Source organism: Sus scrofa, chromosome 11, assembly GCF_054392235.1.
Source record: "Sus scrofa isolate SSC_HxYL_T2T_F1_AM1 chromosome 11, Sscrofa_HxYL_maternal_Yorkshire_Landrace_v2.0, whole genome shotgun sequence".
NCBI classification, from domain to species: Eukaryota; Metazoa; Chordata; class Mammalia; order Artiodactyla; family Suidae; genus Sus; species Sus scrofa.
Window position 1 is genome coordinate 17,360,302 of NC_139393.1, and position 21,377 is coordinate 17,381,678.

The 21,377-nt window shown below is 48.6% G+C and overlaps 1 protein-coding gene across 1 annotated transcript; it reads left to right on the forward strand.

Moving 5' to 3' along the window:
* Window positions 1–506: 506 nt before the first annotated feature.
* C11H13orf42 (chromosome 11 C13orf42 homolog) lies at window positions 507–21,103 on the forward strand. Its single transcript, XM_084981729.1, has 4 exons — window positions 507–1,020; window positions 16,305–16,452; window positions 18,391–18,622; window positions 19,839–21,103. The coding sequence occupies exons 1-4, from the start codon at window positions 622–624 to the stop codon at window positions 20,011–20,013; spliced, it is 954 nt and encodes a 317-aa protein (XP_084837855.1). The 5' UTR covers window positions 507–621; the 3' UTR covers window positions 20,014–21,103.
* Window positions 21,104–21,377: the final 274 nt, after the last annotated feature.

Here is a 21,377-nt window from a genome sequence, read left to right on the forward strand (position 1 = left end):
CAGAGCCCAGCTTATCGGGTATCTGAGAGCCTCCTGCCAAGGGCCCCGGCTGTGTCCACCCAGCGCATCTCAGGGGACTGGATTTTACTGCAAGCGACATGCTATTTTTGGCTTGGTGGTGTCTTTGCAAAGTAGGATTTCACTTGGGAGTTCAGGACCAGGGCCAGCCCAGCCGAGGTGGAAACGCAAAAAATCCACACCCAAGATCAAGTCAAACCGAGTGAGACCACATCCAGAAATGAAAAAGGAAAAGGAAAGAAAATAGCTGAGCAGGAAACGCAATATCACCAATATCACGCTTTCCGCATCCAGCTGGGGCCTTCAATGCAAGAGCGTGAGCGCAAAGCCAGGCAGGGATCTTGCTTTTAAGTGCACGCTGCCCTCCCTCACGTCCTCAGGTGGTTTATGGCATCTTGGTTGTTGGATGTCAAGGTCCCCCCGATGAGAGATGCCTGGGTCGCCCGCCTGACCGAGCCCACGCTGGCTGAGATTCGGGACCTCGGAGGCGTCCTGGAAGGCAGATGCGGGAGGCCGGCCCGCTGGCTCCTGTGCCCCCAGCTAGATCAGGTGGCGGCGCCGCGCAGGAGGCTGGAAGGCACCCGCGGAGGGACACTGAGCACCATGCTCAGAAAGCTCCACTCGGTCTTTCACTCGGGGCCGCAGAGGAAGGCAGAGGTGGCCGAGGGTCTTTACTACGACGGAGCCAGCCCCGGGGTTCGGCTGATCCGCAGCAGCTCCATGTACGTGGTCGGGGACCACGGAGAAAAGTTCAGCGAGTCCTTAAAGAAATACAAAAGCGCCAGCAGCATGGACACCAGCCTGTGCTACTTGCAGCAGGAGGGCGACCGGGCGTGGATGTACTCGCGCACCCAGGACTGCCTGCAGTACCTGCAGGAGCTGCTGGCCTTGCGCAAAAAATATCTCAGCAGCTTCAACGACTTGAAGCCCAGCCGCGCCCCAGGCATCTCCTCCTCGAAATCCTCCAGGGGAGGAAAAAAGTACTCCTCCAAAGACATAAAGGTAAGTGCCACCGAGAAGGGCAACGGGCACGAGCGTTTGTTCCGGAGCGCCTCCCAGGCCGCGTGGAACCCTGGCTCGTCCACACCCAGCACACTCCGAGCACGTTGGAGCAGGCGCTCGGTGGACCCCAGGGTCTCTCCATTGCCACCTTCCTGCCTGGAAAGGGGGGCTGGTCCCAAGTTGAGTTTTCACCGGGAGGCCACGGGGAGGAGCCAGTCCGGCATCAGCAGCGCAGCGATGGGGGACCTAGGGCTTCGGGTCTGGCAGACTGCTTGCAGGGCCCATCTGTCACTTCCTGCCCACTTCCTGGGTGACAGCAAACCACTTCTCAACAAGGTGTTGTTTTTATCATTAAAATCACACCTAAAATCCCGGGGAAAGTGAACACTGGATTGGGAGGCTTTGCTTTGTCCAGTGGGCCCAGGTATGGGGGGGTGGGGTGTGAGCTGGGTCACAGCCCCACAGTCTCCTTCAGAGACTGGAAGGAGATTGACAGCTTTGCTGGGCACCGGAGGCTCCCGGCCCAGCGATATGCAGCCAGAAATTAGTGAATGGAAACCTGAACTTATCTCCTCGTTTGTACTTATCACAGCGCTTGTACACACATTATGCTTTTTGGAGAGAATTCCAATAACGCTAGAAGAGAAGGTGGGAGAAAGTCCCTCTGGATGGCAGAAGAGCAAGCTGGGGCTTGGTGACTCTCAACTCATTGTTATTCCTTCCTTTCCTCAATTATTAAAAAAAAAAAAAGTGTCAAGTTTGAGGCTGTTTTAAGTTCCCATCAGTTGTTCTCCTGAGGCTTAGGCCCTGAGGTATTCAGAGCAGGCCTGTCTGGCCCCATCCTGGCCGCCTCCCAGAGTGTCCTGCAGGCCTGCAAGTCCTGTTAACACTGAATGACTGATCACTGGTTGGTTATCAGATCTCTATGGCTTGGCCTCACTCACCTGGTTTCAACCGTCTGTATTTTATCCCAAGTGGGGGCAGTTTAAATAACCATTTCATCTCTAAAAGTATGTCAGTGTCCGGGGCCCTTACAAAGTGTCCTAGCACCAATCCTGTGGCCAGCCACTTCTCCTTTGGGGCCTCCGATAACAGAGGGAGCTGTAGTGACTTCTGGGCTTCCTCCCGGCCTGTGGATCCTGGGATGCTCAACTTTGGGTAGATTCCCTCTGGACACTGCATGTTCCTGGTAGAACCCAGTTCTCTTTCTCCCGGCTCCCTGCCTAGCGCAGTGTCTGAAGACAGAGGAAGGGGTTAGAGGCAGAACACCAGCTCAGGTCCTGTAGGAATGGCTGGAAGAGGGGCCCCGGTGCCCTGCAGAGTAGGGATTTCCTCAGGGGATGCCTCTGACCATGGTATAACCAGGATAGAGCTTTTTACTTGGTTTTTTAATTGAAGTATGGTCGATTTACACTATCGGGTTAGTTTAAGGCATCCGGCATAGTGATTCAGTATTATTTTACAGAATATATTCCATTATAGATTATCACAATAATTCCCTGTGCTACACAGTAAACCCTGGTTGCTTATCTAGTTTATATATAATAGTTTATATCTGTTAATCCCATACCCCCAATTTGTCCCTCGTCTCATCCCTCTCCTGCTGGGGAGCCATGAGTTTGTTTTCTATACCTGTGAGTCTCTTTCTGTTTGGCATATACCTTCATTGTATTATTTTTTCACTTCTTTATGTAAGTGCTGTCATACAGTATTTGTCTTTCTTTCCTTTTTTTTGGTCTTTTGTCTTTTTAGGGCCGCACCCATGGCATATGGAGGTTCCGAGGCTAGGGGTCTAATCAAAGCTGTAGCCGCCGGCCTGGGCTAGAGCCACAGCAATGCCAGATCTGAGCTGCATCTGCGACTTACACCACAGCTCGCAGCAACACCAGATCCATAATCCACTGAGTGAGGCCAGGGATGGAACCCGCAACCTCATGATTCCTAGTTGGATTTGTTTCCACTGTGCCATGATGGGAACTCCAGTATGTGTCTTTCATTGTCTGACTCATTTCACTAAGTGTAATTAATATTCTCTGGGAGAAAAGGGAACCCTCCCACACTATTGGTGGGAATGTAAATTGGTGCAGCCACTACGGAGAACAGTATGGAGAGCCCTTAAAAGGCTAAAAATAGAACTTCCATATGATCCAGCAATCCCACTCCAGAGCATATATCTGAAAAAAACATGAAAACACTAATTTGAAAAGACACACATGCACCCAATGTGTCCTGGCAGCACTATTTATGATAGCCACGACATGGAAGCAACCTAAGTGTCCAGAAAACAAATGCTTAGATTAGGAAGATAGGTGTGAGCTATATATATGATGGAATATTACTCGGTCATAAAAAAGAATGAAATACTGCCATTGGCAGCAATGTGGACGGACCTAGAGAATATTGTGTGTAGTGAAATAAGTCGGGAAAGAGTTTTTCAATGACTTTGAAGTCAATCAGACCAAGGCCTGAATTTGAGCTCTGCATTTATCAGCTGTGGGCCTTTGTCAAGTTCAGGCACCTCTCTGGGCCTCTTTTGTTGGAGTGTGCATGTGGAAATAAGAACGAACCTTGTGGGGAGGGAGCACGGTCCGGCCTGTGACAGGATGTGGCACTACCGGGCAGCCCAGTGTTTGCTGCTCTGACATGTGAGGTGCGGGAGGCGCATGGGGACAAGCTGCTCTCCACTCCTGCTGCTCCCAAGGACACCGTCCGCTGGGTGTGCCCAAGAAACGGACGGTGCAGTCTCTGTAGCTGGCGAGGTGGCCTTCCTGGCTCTCACGCGTGGCAGTGGCAGGGGGCCAGGAATGTCATCACCTTCTGGAATGTCATCACCTCCCTTTGTTGGTAGAAAGCGCTCAATATTCTGACTCAGGGCACACTCCGTTCTTCGCCCGGACCTCCTCCCGTGTGCTGAATCGTCTCCCCCAAATCTTATGTTTAGGTCCTGTCGCCTCAGAAGGTGACCTCGTTTGGAAGTAGGGTGGTTGCAGCAGTAATTAGTTAGGGTGACTTCAGGTTATTGGGGTGGCCTCCTCATCCAGCCTTTCTGGTGACCTTCTAAGGAGGAAGAACGGGGACTCGGGAACATGCCCCGCATCGTGCCGGGTGAAGGTTGGCGTTACGCTGCCACAAGTCAGGGCAGCACTGGAAGCTGGCAGAGGGCCCTGGAGCACCCGCTTCCCTGGGGCTCTCAAAGAGGGCATGGCCTCCAGAACTGGGTGATGCCAGAGCCTGCCCGCATTACTGCGTCCATGGTGCCTTTCCCGAGGAAGACGTATTTTGAGCTCATGTATATACATCAGGATGTCAGGAGGCTCCGTTATCCTGCCCACCTGGGCCAGGGAGAGTCCTCAGGGGGAGCCCTGCCTCCTGCCCCACATGGGTTCTGGGCTGGGCTAAAGCTCTCTGGTGGGACCTGGCCCGGGGCTCCTGATCAGGGAGGAACCTGGACCAGAGGCGTGACTGGAAGGCGTAGTTGAAGCCCTCCCTGCTCCCTGATCCACAGGGAAGAGCCCCTCCAGCCTGACCTCTCCCCATGGCCACCTCTGACCCCATGGTCACTCGTGCTCTCCTAGGCACTGAGATATTGAGTTCGTATCAGCGACTCGTGCACTAGGGGAGACTGGCGAAATGTGAACACGGCTGCAAAAGGAACTTCTTAATGAATAGGTGTCTTGTCTTTGAATACTTTTAGCAGAAATACTTCCATCCTCCCTAACTCATTCTGCAAGGGGTCTGAGATGAGCCACACACCACACCAGGATAAGGAACCGCCAGAAATTAGAAAATTGGGAGAGGAAAAGCATCCACAGAAAAATCAAGACTACCCGCTCCTCCAAAAAAAATGCAGATCCTACAGCTAGGTTTGGCTCTGCACGTCCTGGAAGCTGCAAGAGAAAAAGAGCTGGACTCGTTTCAAAATTCTGCCTCTCTGAGAGGAAGAACCATATACACTGCTTAAGGGAAGTGAGATTTTTCACAGCTTTAAATTCCAAAATTTCTCTTGTGGGACCTGACGTGGGGAACTGTGCGTGATGTGGTTGGTAGTGTCCTCACCAGTATTTTAGTAACAATTCGTCCCGAAGTCTTTCCTTCCTTCCCTCCCTCTTTCTCCCCTCCTTTCCTTCCTTCCTCCCTTCCCTCACCAACACGTATTTATCAGGCACATACTACGTGTCAGCAACTCTTCTAGATGCTGGTAAGCCAGTTGAAGTTCCTGTCCTCATGACCCGTCACTCTTGCGGGAAAGCCAGGCAGGCAGTCACCCAAGACACAGACTTCTGCAGGTGAAGTCTCAGGGCCCCTGCTGTGACAGCCAAGGGCGAAGCGCTGCAGGCATCGTCCGTTGTGGCAGCCTGGGGTCAGCCCCTGAGCCCTGAACCTCTGCAGGTCCCTGCTGGACCCAGCGGAAGATGCAGATGCCAGAGGCACACGGGCAGAGATCTTTGTCAAAAGTCCTCCGAAGATGTGGCTCACCCTCTGAGAGGGAAGAAACAAAACGGTCCCGAAGTGTTTCTTGCTATTTATTTTTTCCCCTGGCTCTAGCATCTTGAAAAGCAAACCGCTCCCCTGCCACCTGGCATGGGTCTTGTCTGGTACATGACTGGCCTTGGCCTTGTGCGTTTCTCCCCTCACCTCGTTCCCATGGTAACTTCTTGACGCTGCTTCAAGGGCTTTTGGGTTTTCTCTTTTCACTCATAAGCAGTACTTCTCTCAGCTTGGCTTTTTTTTTTTAAGTGGTAAAATAAATATAATATAGTATTTACCATTTTCAACATCGTTCCTTAAATGAGTGCTTTTTAGTGGCTTCAGCTCATGGGCAATGAAATCTATCACAGCTGGTCAATTAAGAAATTAAGTACTTTTCTTTGATATTATATCAATTTCTTGTAAAGAAAAATGTGTAACCCTGGACACCTTTCAAATGGTTGATTTCCAGACAATAATCAGAGTGCGTGAGACTTCTGCGAGCTTTTCCAAATGATCATTTATATAAACCCATAACATTCATTCCAAAGACTATTAGGGCCTAATTAATATCTTCGCAGAATACTTTTCAAAAGCATGTAAGTAGAACACTAGAAAATGAATTTCTTAAGAGGTCAAGGAGGCTCTAAAACTACTTCATTTAGGAATTAGGAGAAGGTTTTTGTAAGAGCTTTGACAAGTAGCTTTTATTTCTTAAAATGTAGAATTTTTAAGGAAAACACAGCTTTAATTTACCATTTTAAGCACTTATTTCCTGCCACACCCATGGCATGAAGTTCCTGGGTCAGTTAGCCAACCCAAGCCACAGCAGGTGGCAACACCAAGTCCTTAACTACTGGACCACCAGGGGACTCCCATTTTAACCGTTTTTGAGTGTAGGTTTCACTGGCATGAAGCAGAGGGTTGTGCAGCTCCCTGCTCTCCACCCCCCACAGCTTTGTCATCATCCCAGACGGAAAGTCAGCCTCCATCGACCAGCGACCCCCCCCACTCCCCAGTCTGGTAACCTCTCTTCTCCTTTCTCTATGAATTTGCCTGTTCTTGGAACTTCCTAGCAGTGGAATCATACAGTATCTGTCTTTCTGGGACTGCTGCCTTTAGTATAATGTTTTCAAGGTTCATCCATGTGGTAACTTGTGTCAGAACTTCTGCTTTACAGCTCCTGGGTCTTGATAGGAGATGAGGAGGAAAAATTTGAGATGAGGCTCTAACTTGCCTCGAGTGTTCAGCATTTGGGGTCCTCACTGAGGATGGCTCCCCATGTTTTTAGGGCCAGATGAACAGGTAAACAGCCAGCTTCCCTTTGTGAGAACTGGGCCACCTGAGTGGAGGTAGGCAGACGTGGCGAAGAGCCTCTGGGAAGCTGGCCACGCATCCAGCCTGTTGGTGGGTTGGGGGGCAGTCGGGAGTTGGCTGCCCAGAAGGTTGGGGCTGACATTTTCCGAGGCCAGTCTTCCTCACCAGCCACCACAGCCAGGGGAAATTGCATTACTTCTCCCATGGAGCATCTCCATCTGAGCAGCATGGATTCCTGATAGACATGTCTGCCAGGATGAATTAGCTGCAAAATGTACGCCCCTCTTTGCCCCAGCCCCTCCTCCAACCCCACCCCAAGAAATCCACCTGCTATAAGAATGATTTAAACACCACCAGTGGAAACCTGGAGAATGCCTGCCAAAAGTGATCCATTTCTATTTCAAGTAGTTTTGTTCTGACAATTGTTAGCTTTCAGAATCAATTTTCTATCGAGGCCGTTCAGTCCTGGTTCATGAAATAAGACCATGTCAGCAGCAAAGAGATTTTTTTTTTTTTTTTTTTTTTTTTTTTTTTTGTCTTTTTGCTATTTCTTTGGGCCGCTCCCGCGGCATATGGAGGTTCCCAGGCTAGGGGTCTAATCGGAGCTGCAGCCACTGGCCTACGCCAGAGCCACAGCAACGTGGGATCCGAGCCGCGTCTGCAACCTACACCACAGCTCACGGCAACGCCGGATCATTAACCCACTGAGCCAGGGCAGGGACCGAACCCGCAACCTCATGGTTCCTAGTCGGATTTGTTAACCACTGCGCCACGATGGGAACTCCGAGATTTTTTTTTTTTCCCTCCTCTATGGTAGAAAGGTCTGAATCCAATTCTTCTAAAAGATTCCAGATCACTGGTGTCTAAATTGCTTATGTGATGCGGAGCAGCTTCTGGATCTGTTCTGTGCCACTGGGAATTGTTTTTCAGGTCTGTTGGGGAGGCTCTGTGGACACACAGTGATATTAAAGCAGGTTTTTTGAGAGCATCCATTACTGGAGGTCTCTACTGGTTGGCCTGTATCTGGTTTGCAGAGGTGAAGGGCTGCAGAGAATATTCCATTAGGCTTGGCAGAGCTCCCCAGAAGATGGCAGACAGGGACACCATGATAGGTAAGAGGGCACCCAATTCCTGCAGCCCCTCAGTCAGCCCACAGGACAGGGAATCACATCTTCCAGTCTGTCTCTCAGACAATGAGCTGTTCACTCGGCCTAGAAACACGACTTCCTCCTCCCCTTTTCCTCTCCACCAACATGCCATTCGCCTGGCTAACTTCTTGTCTTTTAAGACAGCAAAGCAAGCACTGCCCCAGGAAACCATCTCTCAGGCCCACAATCTCCCTCCTCTCTGGGTCTGACCCTTATCTCAGCACCCAGCACCCAGGACACGGCCCCGTCATTGTCTGTCCATTTGCTTTGTCTGCTGCTACTGGCCATGAGCTCATCGAATCAGGGCACCATATTTTATCTCTAATCTCTGGTGCAGCTCCAGGCATGCAGATGCCTAAACTCATACCCTGAGAAACTCCAGTTGTAATTTAAGAAAGAAGCTGTCACAAAGTTTGATGGATGATCTGGAAAAAGCAATAGGTCTGTGGTTTTCAGTGAGTGGAAAGTTATCTTGTTTTTAATGGCCTAGAATATAGTTTGCGTATTTTCAATGCAATCATAGTCCAATAAATTAAACATCCCATGTGTCATGGATCGGAGTTTTCCATCAAAAGGACACTTTTTTAGGTAACATTTTTTCTGATTAAGTTTTATTTGCTAATGAAATTTATGAAACACAGAAAAGTATAAGAAAGCAAACATAGTTTAGAATCCTGCCATCCAGAGATTTTCACTATAAAATATTTAAGTATATTTTCTTTCAATCATTTATTTCTTGAATAGTTGCTGATAGGTATATTAGGGTTGCCAGACAAAATAAAGGATGCTTACTTAAATTTGAATTCAGACAAAAGATGAATTTTTTTAAGTTTAATTATGTCCATAAGATTTGGAATAGATTTTACTAATATATATTTTTTGAAAGCTAACGTTTTGATGGCAAAAAATTGTCACCTTCTTTAAACAATTGTTAAAGAATATACATTCATCTTACTCTGTTTTTTTTAGCTGTGATTTCTAAAAGCGTCAAAGGTTAAAGGTCATTCATTAAAAAAACCATCTACATATTATTTTCCAGAAATAGTTTATAATTTACACTTGTGTTGACAGTGAATTAGAGGTCCTTCTTATTGCATTTTATCAGCACCTAGAAGTGTCATTAATTTTCAAAGTTTACTGATGTAATAGATAACCTGCATTATTTTATGCACTTTTGATTACTGCTTGAGCAAAGAATGATCCTTTTATATTATCAAACCAAGGTGTTCTTGTTTAATAGATTGCCCATTCATGTCTTTATAAATTTTCTGGCTCTATTAAGGATTTTTATTTTTTCGTATGGACTTCTTATATTGAAGCTATAAACATATTGTCTGCCATATGCGTTAAAAATATTTTCTTAAGGTTATGCATCTTTTATTTGAGAGTACAATTTTTCCTGTCACTACAAATACTACTGATTTTCCTGTAGTCAAATATGTCAAGTTTTGTCTTTGATACCTCTTGCATTGCTTCATGCATAGAAAGTCCCAGGTCTCAAGGTCAATTGCGTATTTGCCATTTTTCTTCTCTTTTATGGTTCCATTTTAAGAAACCCAACCCTTTTATCAGCAATTTATTTTTACCCATAGTGGGAAGTGAGAATCTAACTTGAAATTTTCCCAAATAGTAAACTTTCAACACCATTTATTAACAAACCCATCTCTTCTTTTTTTTTTTTTTTGTCTTTTTGCCTTTTCTAGGGCCGCTCCCGCGGCATATGGAGGTTCCCAGGCTAGGGGTCGAATCGAAGCTGTAGCCACCGGCCTAGGCCAGAGCCACAGCAACGCCGCGTCTGCAACCTACACCATAGCCCACTAAGGGAGGCCAGGGATCGAACCCGCAACCTCATGGTTCCTGGTTGGATTCGTTAACCACTGCGCCACGGCAGGAACTCCCCAACCTCTTCTCTCTTTGGATTATGATGTTTTGCTTTTTGTAAGTGAAGATTTTACATTATGTTTCAGGGACATTGATTCAGTTCTTTTAGGCTTCTATAACAGTCTGATAAACATGAGCAAAAACTTTCCACGTAGTGTTTTGAAAGGATCATTTAGGTGCCATTTAAGGGGAGGCGTTACAAGGAAATAATGGCCTTAACATGATAAAGCTGGAGAAAAAGCCTAGGCCTATGAGACTGTGTGTCTACCACATGTTTCCAAAACAACTGCGATATTTATCGATGACAGGCACCTCCCAGGTTTAGTTGTCCTACGGTTTGTGACAAACCTCATCTCTCTTTTAATCTCTTAGGGCCAGTTTTCTCAGCTCTATTGTCCATGTCACTATTTTTTTTTTCCTTCGGCTCTAATAAGCCTACCATGTGGCTTATCTATTGAAAATTTGGATGTGGGTAGGTGTACCTATTAATTTAAATTTCATTGATTAAACCTTTTTCCAGGTTGTTTCTCAGACATAGAGTTCTTATTTCTTAAACTCCCATTCTTTCATCACAAACCCCTATTCAATGGTGGGTATACATTTCCTTAGGTGTTTGGAATATACAAGGGGTAAGATAAGCATCCCTTTGCACTTGGCCCTGAATAGCCATTCCCAGGATGGTAGAAGCAAAGAGGATACAGTAGCGCCTTCAGGGTTTATCCTTAAAAAATCTTATTTTGAGGAGCTTAAATTGCTCGTAGATTAATTTGAGCTATTCTGCATTTAATTTCACCTGGCTGAATGAGCCAAAGGAAAATGATGCCTCCAATCCATATTCATTCCACATTTGAGCCTGGAGATTCCATCGCAAGGTACTGACCTTCCGAATCCCAGGTATCATTAACTTAAGAGAGTATTATCAGTACTCCATAAAAATAAGCATACAGTTCTCGAAACTTGCAAAACTAAAAGTATACATTAGCAACATGAAAACTGGTGGGAGACTATAAACGTTAGATAATGAGAGCATCTATATTCATTCATTCAACAAACAACTCTGTGTCAGGCACTGAAATAGGTGCTTGACATTCATAGATGGAAAGGCGGTCCCTCTGGGTCCTCTGCCGTGATGCAGCCCATAATCTAAAGCTGCAACTCTCAGCATCATTGCCTGGACACCCCCCCCCCCCCCCGGTGTATTGCTATTCCTTGGAAGAGAAACAGGGAGAAGTGTGTCAGAATGTTGGTTGCTCCTACAACCTGTCTCATACAGGCAGCGCTGGCAGTGAGCATCCATCCAAAGACAGTATCTCTGAGTGTTATTTGTCAAAGCGATCTCCAAAAAGAGGTTAAGGATCACAGGTCTAGTGCAAGGCTGTGAGAGTATACTACAGCGTTGCTGTCCCCACAAGGCAGGACTAGAGCATGAAAAAGATGCACACGGGTCTGTCTGCTGCCATGAGCAATGGCTGCAAAGAGGAAGTGCCATGCGACCTGGCCCTCTAGGGAGGTGAGGGGGAGGTTGTTAGATGGTTAGTGATGTCCTCTTGGCTTTAGGTGGGTTTAGAATGTCCCCATACTTCAACCTCTGGCAAAAATGTTACTGTTTACAGTTGGAAGTTTTGTAGCATCTTGTGGCATCCAGATCTCTTGCAGACAACTCCTGACAGATCCCAGAAGAAGGCAAACAGACTGGAGTACCAGGCAGGGTGGCAGCTGATGTGAAATGCAGAAAAATTAATTGCCTTGGGGGCCTCCAAAATTAAAATGAGAAATTCAGTGGCGTTTGGAAAAATGCAAAGGTTCTGTCTGGGAAAAGTAATTGGAGACCCAGGCCTGCTTTGAGGGGGCAGAACAGGGAGGCGTGGAAAAGGATAACCTTCAGGCCACCGAGGGTAAATGTGAAAGGTGAACTGGAGTGAAGTCGGCAACGCAATACAGCTGCTGTCAGAGAACGCTTCGCCCTGGGGCTGCCCCGAAGGAACAGGAGCCCCAGGAAACTGAAACTCTGGCCCGAGCTGGTGCCATGGGAAGCAGGCTGCCTTACATGCACCCTTTGTAAATAAGGACCTCCTAAGTTCCGGGCTAAGAAAAAAATTGATCAGGAGGGAAGCAATCAAAATTGTTTTTTTTAAACTTCCGAGTTCAGAGAGGGAGGGATATTTTGGGTCTCACGCGGAGGTGTGGGTGACTGACTTCCATTTTGTGCCACCCGTTTTGTAAAGTAGATTTTCTGTGATATTAGCTTGGGCCCTGAACCCTGAGCCTCAGTGGATGAGCCCCTATTCCAGTGCTCTCAGCTGGGGACCAAGAGGATGTCATAGCCGAGGTGAGATTGGCCTGTGGAAGTTGCGAGAAAGGGAGGAAAAGTCTGAACTGGCCTGAGTTTAAACTAAGGCTTGAAAAGGCCCAGAGAGCCTGGGCCGGCAGCTTCAGGTTCATCCAGCTGATTCGCGGCTAGGCCAGATGCTGAGACCTCGAGGTTTGCAACCAAGCGAGGAGACAGAAGAGCAAATTCGAATCCGCCTCCCAGAAGGCAAGGGCCTCAGGTATTTATGGGGTAAAGAATTAAGCACAGGGAACTCTATCCAGTCTCTTGGGACAGAACGTGCTGGAAGTTACTGTAAGAAAAAAAATGTGTATATGTATGACTGGGTCACTATGCTGTACCGCAGACATTGGCACAACGCTAAATCAACGGTATTCTGATAACAATTAAAAAATAAAGCTATGCATTTGCTACAAATGAAAAAAAGAAGCAGGGCAGTCTGGGGTGGGAGGAGTGTGGGTAGAAGTCATTGGAAATAAGGAAAAGGTGGGATAATTGTCATTCTGTCCGCGTGTCACCAAGCTACAGGCCTTTGCACAGTCAGAAATGGAGGCGCTCAGCAGCATCTGACGGTGTAGTTCTCTGACCTCTGATGTCAAAAGGTCACCTAGAGGACACTTGCCCGTGACCAGTTGGAAGGTCGGTCCTATCCACCCTTAACTGGCTCAGTTTGAACTAGACACAGGTGACTCCAAGCGCCCAGGAAACAATTCAAGCAAACATCTTATTCGTTAGGCTCCGTGCTGCTTGGAGGACCCGCAAGTTTTTGTAGCAACAATAAATGACCTTGATTGGCAGGCAGGTTCCAGGTGAAAGGGATTTGACCTAGGGCCCCCCAGTTTCACTGGTACTCAGGAAAATCATGAAAAAATTCACTGGGAGCCACTAAAGAGTATGTTTTATAAAGTACAATAGAAGCTCTGTGAACCAGATCTCAACTAACTTGCTAGATGACCTGATGCTTTTCGTTCACTCTGTAAAGCGTACTCACAGCAAGCTGAGGATTCCCAATTAGCAGCCTATCCCAAATCGGGCTATTATTTGAAAATGCAGACTGATGTATAGATAAGGACCCATCGCAATAGCAAAAGGTCGCAACCAACCAGGAAATCTAACAGCAGTGGAGTACTTTGTCCTCGCAGTGTGTGTGTATGTGGGTGTGCAAGCACACGCACGCAGTGGGGAGCCGAGCAGCTGTTCACGGAGGAGGAGGAGCTCTGTTTACTGAGATGAAGTTATCCTCTGGATACGCTGGGTGAAGGGAGCAGTTCGCGAGTGGATATTGTCTGCTACCTTTTGTTTTTTTAAAGAGGGGATTAATATACATTTGCTTATGTTTTCAAAATGAAATGATGGCGAGAGAAATAAAAAGCTTGATGTCTAACCCAAAGGAACGTTAGCAGAGATGAGTGCCCAAATGAATTAAACCCAGGAAGCACACAAAACGGCATGAATACGAGCAGAGGAAATGCCCCCACCCCCACACCCAGGAGGTGATTTAGGCCACGTTTGGGGACTGGGTGGGAGAAGATGTTGGGTGCACCCCTCTGGGTGGGATGCCCTCCTACCTGCAGCAGGTAAGGGAAGGGGGCAGAGGGTGGGCGGGGTCCCTTTGCCTGGTCTCTGGGTGCTGAGCAGCAGGAAGTGCTCAGGGACCTAAGGGGTCAAGGTCTCATAGCCCAGGTGCTTTGCCCTCTTTTTTCAGTGACCTGCGTCCTATCCCTTCGTGTCCTTATTTTCATGAAGATGATCCTGTCTGCTCTTGCAAATCCAGGAAGTCACACTGGTATTTACGGTTTTCATCCTAAACCAGACCCCCCAGGTTGGGGGTGGGGGGGATCCACAGGCTCTCTTGCTCCCTCCCTGGCGCCTGGGTCCTTGGAGAGGTTTTCAACTGCTCTGTATTAGAATCTCCTGATTATCTAAATGGCTGGGTCTGGGGAAGGGCTAGGTGTAGCGATTCGGTAAGAGCAGCCCATGGGAGGCCAGTGTCCAGCTGGGACTGGGCTGCTCTGTTAGAGTCTTGCGGACAAGCACGAGGGGGAGACGTACCACTGTTCCCTCCACCCCCTGGTTCGGACTCCTTCAAGGGGTGTTGCTTTCATTTGCAGGGCAGGGAGGCAGAGCTAAGGGAGCAGGAAAACCATTGTTTGTTCTTTTTCATTCGAGTTCCTCCCTCACTGCGTGCCGAGTTTGGGGGAACTGACCAAGGTCATTGAGGCAAGAGCTCTTGTTTAGATCAAATTGTCGGGTAACCCACGTGGAAAAGAGTCGGGTGCCCACGAGCAAGGTTGAAGCTCTTGCTTTAAGCCAAACACTGATGGGGGTGGCTACCAGAGACTCAGAAATGCCCCTTCCATGTGGAGATGGGTTTTGAAATGGGAAAACCTACAGACCTCGCATTCCTATGAGACAACATTCACCTTTCCTTGGGCGCTCAGTCCAGATCATGGAGTTTTTCCATTCTTTGTTTCTCTCTCTCCATTTCACACACACACAAATCTCTAACATGATACAGGGCATCATGGAATAAGATGAGGTATGGAGGACCATGGAGCCTGGAGGAGGGAAAGAGCCCACGAGAAGGTGGTCTTTCTGGAGAAGGAACCGTCTCAGCCATGTCTTGATGGATAGAGAGGAGCCAGCCAGACGAGGCAGTCAAGGCAGACGGAGCAGCAAGAGAAAATGCGGGGAGGATGATAAAGAGGATGGACCAGCCTCCAGAGACGAGCCTTCCTGTCACCTGCCTGCAGGAAGGATGCTGGTGGCCTGGCCCACTGTGCTCATACAGACTTTCAACAGCCCCTCAGTTCTTCATCCCAACCCTTGGTGTGCCTGGTGTGGCCAAGTCTGCACCATTTCTGGTTCCAAGGGTCAAATTATTCCCCTTCTGAGCCACGTCCCCTGCCTCGGGGTACGCTGGGAGGCCGACCCCTCTGCTGTGACATCAATCCCCTCTTCAACTGCCTTCCAACTGCAAGGAGCTCTGGGCCACCTCCTTCACTGATGGCCTTGCTCTTGTTCTCTGTCCCTTTCATCTTAGTGGGCTCTTTGAAGGAGACAAGGTAACTACATGAGAATGGTTTTCCACTTCTAACAGAAAAGGTTCAGTATATGTTGTGGTTCTTCACCATTTTCTCTATGAATGCTCCTTACAAATGTGAAAGGAAAAAAAAAAAAATCCTCCATTTAAAAATGATTCCTAGTGGCACAAAATTCATACCTTTCACCCAAATCTAACGCATCCTTAACTCAGCCTTTAGTTTTCCTAACATGCAAATCTGTAATTAAATCACTTTCCGTGAACACCATTCCACTTCCAAAATGCCCACAGAAAAGAAAAGGACTCTACATTTGGTCTGAATGTAGCCCAGGTGAACACATACTGTCTCTCCCTTCCCTCCGAGTTCTCTCATCTCCTAAATTCTTTATTAGGAAGACTACGAAGCAGCTTTTCCTAGCTCACACCATGAATTCTGTGCCTTTCATCATGCGTTCTCCATGGAATTCCACCACGTGGCCTGAACTTCCGTCATGTCAGTCACTGGTGACCGACTGTGGGCTATTGTGAAGTCGATGATGGTGACATCATCAAGGACATTGAGTCAGGACAGAACCTGAACCTAGGTAGGCACTCAGTAGGTTTTTAAAAGAACTTTTTATTATTCCTTACACTTTTCAAACAATCATAGCAATTTGTCTTTAATTTATTCCATGCTCCAACCCAAATTTGGCCACTTGAGCTACTGACTGCTCCTCTGGAGTGTTTTATTTTCAGCATATCTTGTCTCCTCTTTCCTGCCGTGAGCATCTCTTCACCTACCTAAGGAATTGTAACAGTCTCATATTTGGGTTTATCAGCAGGAAATCGGTCGAAGGAAGACTAATTATTTTGCCTAATGGTTGGGAAAAGTCCCTGACCAAGAAGAGGCAGATCTCACCCTCTCACTCCCCCTCCTTGAGATAACTGGAAATCCATCGACCTACAGCAATCCTCTTCCTCCCAAGGGCGCTTGTTCAAATTTACTTCGAAATTTGTAGCTTCACATACATTTAGTCCTTGGCAGCATCACTGGTGTGAGGACGCTCGAGGCTGGCTCAGGCAGCTCCGCCTCCTGCCCTCTGCCCTTCTCCTCTAGAAGAAAGCAACCCTGAAGAAGTACTCGCAATTCAGCGCGGATGTGGCAGAGGCTATAGCCTTCTTTGACTCCATCATCGCAGAGCTGGATATGGAGAAGTGGCCGCGGGCTGCTGAGACAGACCGGCAGAATGAAGACGTGGACTTCGATGGTGAGTGCCGCCCCGGGGGGGCAGGCGGCAGGAGTGGGGGGATGGGTTGGGGTCTCTGGAGTGAACATCAAGCCAGAGCCTGGCCCCCAGCTTGCTCCACTCCTTGGGGCCCTTGCTTTCGTTGTCCCTGCTGTGGCCACTCCAGGCTACCCCTTCAGCCCTCCAGGCTGTATTTAGACAAAAACTCCTCCCTGTGGTCTCTTTAGCACAAATGGGATGGGGTGGAATTTTGTAAGCCTCCAGGAGGCAAAGCAATAGGGCAACAATTAAAGAAAGGGATGAGATGGGGAGTTGTTAAGTGGGTAGAGAGCTTCGGTTTTGCAAGATGAAAAAGTTCTGGAGATCTGTCCCACAGTGATGTGAATATACTCGACACTACAGAACTGGACACCGCAAGACAGCCGAGATGGTGAATTGTATGTTACGTGTATTTTACCACGATTGGAAAAGAGGAAGGAAAGGGAATAGACAAATTATATTGAAAAATCGAGCTCGTGACCCTACCTCAGCTAGCTTGGCCCCGGGTAGTGCTGTCTGCTGGACCGGACTCTGACCCTTCACCCACTTCACCACCCCTCTGCACCCCTGCCCCAGCACTTCCTCTGTGACCCTCACAGCCACCACTCTGCAAGGATGTGTAGGACAGGAGAGAGCCAGGGTGCTTGCTCAAGCCCAGCCTGGATATTTGGGGAGGGAGTGAGCAGCGGGCTGAAGGTGATGCTTCTCTCCTTGTCAAGGTGTATCACTGGCTGTCTCCTGATGGAGAGCAAGTAACTTAAGCCCATTCTTGAGTTGAGTCTACTCAGCTGTCAATTTCTTTCATCCTTGACCTGCCCCTCATGATGTAATTAATGTTTTAATTTAGGGATTACTAGCCCCTGGTTATTGAGGTAACAGCGTTACTACCAATACTAAATAATTCTTGAGTACTTCATCTGATGTTCAAAATTACATTTTCTGTGTTGTTCTGGCCCTGATAGACGTGTATCTGCGAGATTTCAGTTCTCACTGGGTTCTGTGGAATTTCACAGAAGGGGACTCCCACTCCCCAAGCTCACTGGACCCTGCAGGGTCACTGGCTCACCTTCCACCACAGCTGCCTGGTCCCTGACAAAGATCAGCCCTCAACTCGGGCGTCAGGCCTGGGAAATCCAAGACATTGGTAAAAGGATGACAAAATCTGTTGCGAACAAGTGTGTCATCTTCACAGTTATATATATATATGTATTTTTTTCTTTGCTTTTTGCATATGGAACTTCCCAGGCTAGGGGTCGAATCAGAGCTACAGCTGCCGGCCTATGTAGGCCACAGCCACAGCCATGCTGGATCCCCGACACACTGAGAGGCCAGGGATTGAACCTGTATCCTCATGGATACTAGTCAGATTCGTTTCCACTGCACCGCAATGGGAACTCCCCACAGTTATAATTTTTTAATGGAAATGGATTCATGTTTTTTTCCTCTGATAACAACAGTGTGTTCATTGTAAATCCAGTGACTCAAACAACACACCAAAGTATAAAGAAGGAAAAAATTTGACCTGTATTTCTACCACCCAGAGATAATCATCGCGGGTGATCATCAAAAAGGCTTTAAACACACACAGATTATTCTTTTTTAAGCAAAAATAGGACCTTTTTGCTAATTTGTCCTCTACTCTGTTCACTTAACCATTTACACTCCATCATGGGCATCTTTCCAAGGGAGTAAGTGCAGGTCTAGGTGCTTGTCTTTAATATGCACGGGAGATCCCATCGTCTCCTGGTGCCGCATTTGCAGAGTCGAATCACCCCCCTTGCTCGGCTCTCCGGCCTTCCTAAGACTGCCCTGTTTGGGTACGTGTTTATTGTGAGTTCTCATCCAGACGTGCCCCCTCGGGCACCTACTCCTCCCCATGGTTTGTCCTCCCTCCCCCGGGTCCCTGCTTCTCCCTGCTAGTGGCCACCAGCTCCCGGGAGCACAGCCTACACTCCAACTGGATCCTGCGGGCACCACGCCGACACTCAGAGGACGTCACCGTGCCCGTGACGGACAGCCAGCTCCACAGGACCACAGACTGCAGGACCACTGGCACCCAGAGGAGGCTCGAGCGGCACCCCATTTACCTGCCCAAGGCCGTGGAGGGAGCCTTCAGCACTTTGAAATTTAAGCCCAAAGCCTGCAAAAAAGAGTGAGTGTTGGGGCCACATAGTATAACCAAGATGCTCTCAGGTCCACTGGACTTTTGGGGTGCTTCTTAGGTGGCCTGAACACCCATTCTGCATGGAAAAATTCTTGTGTTTTGGGGAAGCAAGCTCTTAGTTAAAAAATTTTTTTGATTGTCTAAACTCGCAGTCTAGCTTGGTTCACTGATGTGGCCATTCCTGACTGTCCCTTCAGCTCTAGATCTGCCCCCCTTTCTTTCTGGCCCCTTAGCCCTCAGGCTTTGTGCCATCCTCGCTCACTCTTGCCCCCAGTGTCACTGACACTATCTGTGCTACATTTTTTTTTTTTTTTTTTTTTTTTTGCCATTTCTTGGGCTGCTCCCGCGGCATATGGAGGTTCCCAGGCTAGGGGTCTAATCAGAGCTGTAGCCGCCAGCCTACGCCAGAGCCACAGCAACGCGGGATCCGAGCCGCCTCTGCAACCTACACCACAGCTCACGGCAATGCCGGATCCTTAACCCACTGAGCAAGGGCAGGGATTGAACCCGCAACCTCATGGTTCCTAGTTGGATTTGTTAACCACTGCGCCACGATGGGAACTCCTGTGCTACAGATTTTTAATGAGAGTTTGGGGTTGAAAAAGACAGAGCTGGAACCACATCAAACCAATTAGGCGGCCCTGCCTTAGGCGCTGGCTGGGCTCAGATGGAGAACCTGTCCCTGGCTGGGCCCCTCCTGGCCCTCTTGCCATCGTCTCTTGGCCCTCTCCCTCCGGCTCCTCCTCTCCCAAGAAAGTTCCCATCTCTAAGCCCCAAGTCACCAGGACTCACTCCTTCAGAGAAGTGTGTGCGATCCTGCTCTGGCCACCCCAGGCCGTGCTGCAGGGAGCCCACCTCTCACACACAAGGGCCTGACTAGGCTTGGCCACGTGTCTTCCTTGGTTTCCATGGACCATCCAGCTCTGACGGATTCAGGGGTTTTCTAAATGGTGTTTTCCTTCTGTAATAATCAACTATGGACTGGACATATCAAAACCTGGAGCCAGCCCCCATCACCCATCCTTCCCCTCCAAAGCCAGGCCCCGCCGAGGTCCACCCACAGCCCCCACGAAGACACTGCCTTGTCCTCCTGAGGCCCAGCTCTAGGGGAGTGTCGGATGGGCAGAAGGGTAAACTGGAGCATCCTTTCTCTGTGCGGCAGCCAAGCCACCCTTAACCCCTCTGCCTCCTTCTTCCCTTCCAGCCTGCGGCGCTCCAGGCAGATCCTCTTCAACTTCTCGGGAGAAGGCACAGACTGGGATGCGGAGCTCTTTGCGCTCGAGCCCCTGGTGTCCCTGGCAGAGGAATCTCCCGAGGCCGAGAACCCCAGAGGCCAGTGGCTGCTGCGGGAGCGACTCTGGGAGCGGACGGTGCCCTGACGGCCTTGGCCCTGCAGCCTGGCTCAGGCTGGGTCCCCCAGCAGGTGGCTGCGTTCAGCACAGAGGAGGTGTGGACAGAGCTAAAGGAAAAATGGAAACGGTAACAGGCCACGAGCTCACTGTCTGCAGGTGCCTGGACGGTGCCAAACACGGCTGCCACTTCCTTGCCGGGACCAACACGCGGGCAGGTTGGTCTGTCATCACAGCCCTGCTGGTCCTCAAGAGCGGAAGGAACGGAAGGTCCGGGCGCCCCCTGCCTCCCCAGCCCTCCATGCATCTGTCCAGGTGGCCTCGAGCATCGCACCTGGAACAGGAAACCAGGAAACGCACCCCCACCGGGATCTCTGGGCCACAGTTTTCAAACAGACAGCTCCCCTCTCCACGGGCTGAGAAACCCTTGGGTCATATACTGAGGTTGCCTCCTTTTGTGTAGAATGCAGTTCAGGAAGCAGTTTTTCACCGTAACCCTTTTCACAATATTCTAGAAACTTCTGCCGGAGTAGGCCAAAGATGCAGCCAGTGCCTGGGCAGTGGGATGGGGGAGGGCTGTGTCAGGACCAGCCTCAAAACTCAGCTCTGCTTCCCACAGAGAGTGGGCTTATTTGTGGAGAGAGAGAGTGTAATCCTTCTTTTTTTTTTTTTTTCTAATTCTCACCCCAAATCCGAACAGCTCCCCATGCAGCCATTGTGTGACGAGCTATGCTTCTCCCTTCCCCCAGTTAGGAGGGCAATCGTTGAACCTTTTGGAGCAGAAGGGATTTCTGATTTCCATTACCTGTCGGAATCAGAATTATGTCTTTACCACATTCTCTGCATTTCTCACGTACTTTTTGCACGTTTGCCTATAGTCATGGCCACTCAAGTTTGAGAATCCCCTGCGTGCAGAATAACACTGCACTTTGTCCAGCCCGACGGATTTCTTCTGGCATTTTCTTATAAGAAAAAAATTAGTCACCTGGGGGTGAGGGGAGTGTTTGTGGGGATAAAGGAGGGAGACAGACTAGGAAAAACCAATAATCCAGATTAAGCCAAGGATGCTTTAGGCTAAGGTCGCTCTGAGAACCGAATAAAGCTTCCCTTCTGTCCACGTGATGATATTCTCATTATTCAAGTTTTTCAGAAAGAACCTTTTATTTGTATGAAGATGACTCTGCATTTAAGTATTTGTAACGCTTATGAGGAAAAAACCGTAATAATTTTGTGGCATCCTTAAATTGTATTTTTTTCTAGTTTAAAGTGATTTTTTTTTTAAGGTCCCAGGTGATGCTGATTCTGCTGAGCTGGGGTCCATACTTGGAGAATTGATGACTTAGAGGTTTCAGTGTTGAAAGAGGAACACATGGTGGTGGGAGGGGATGCAGAGC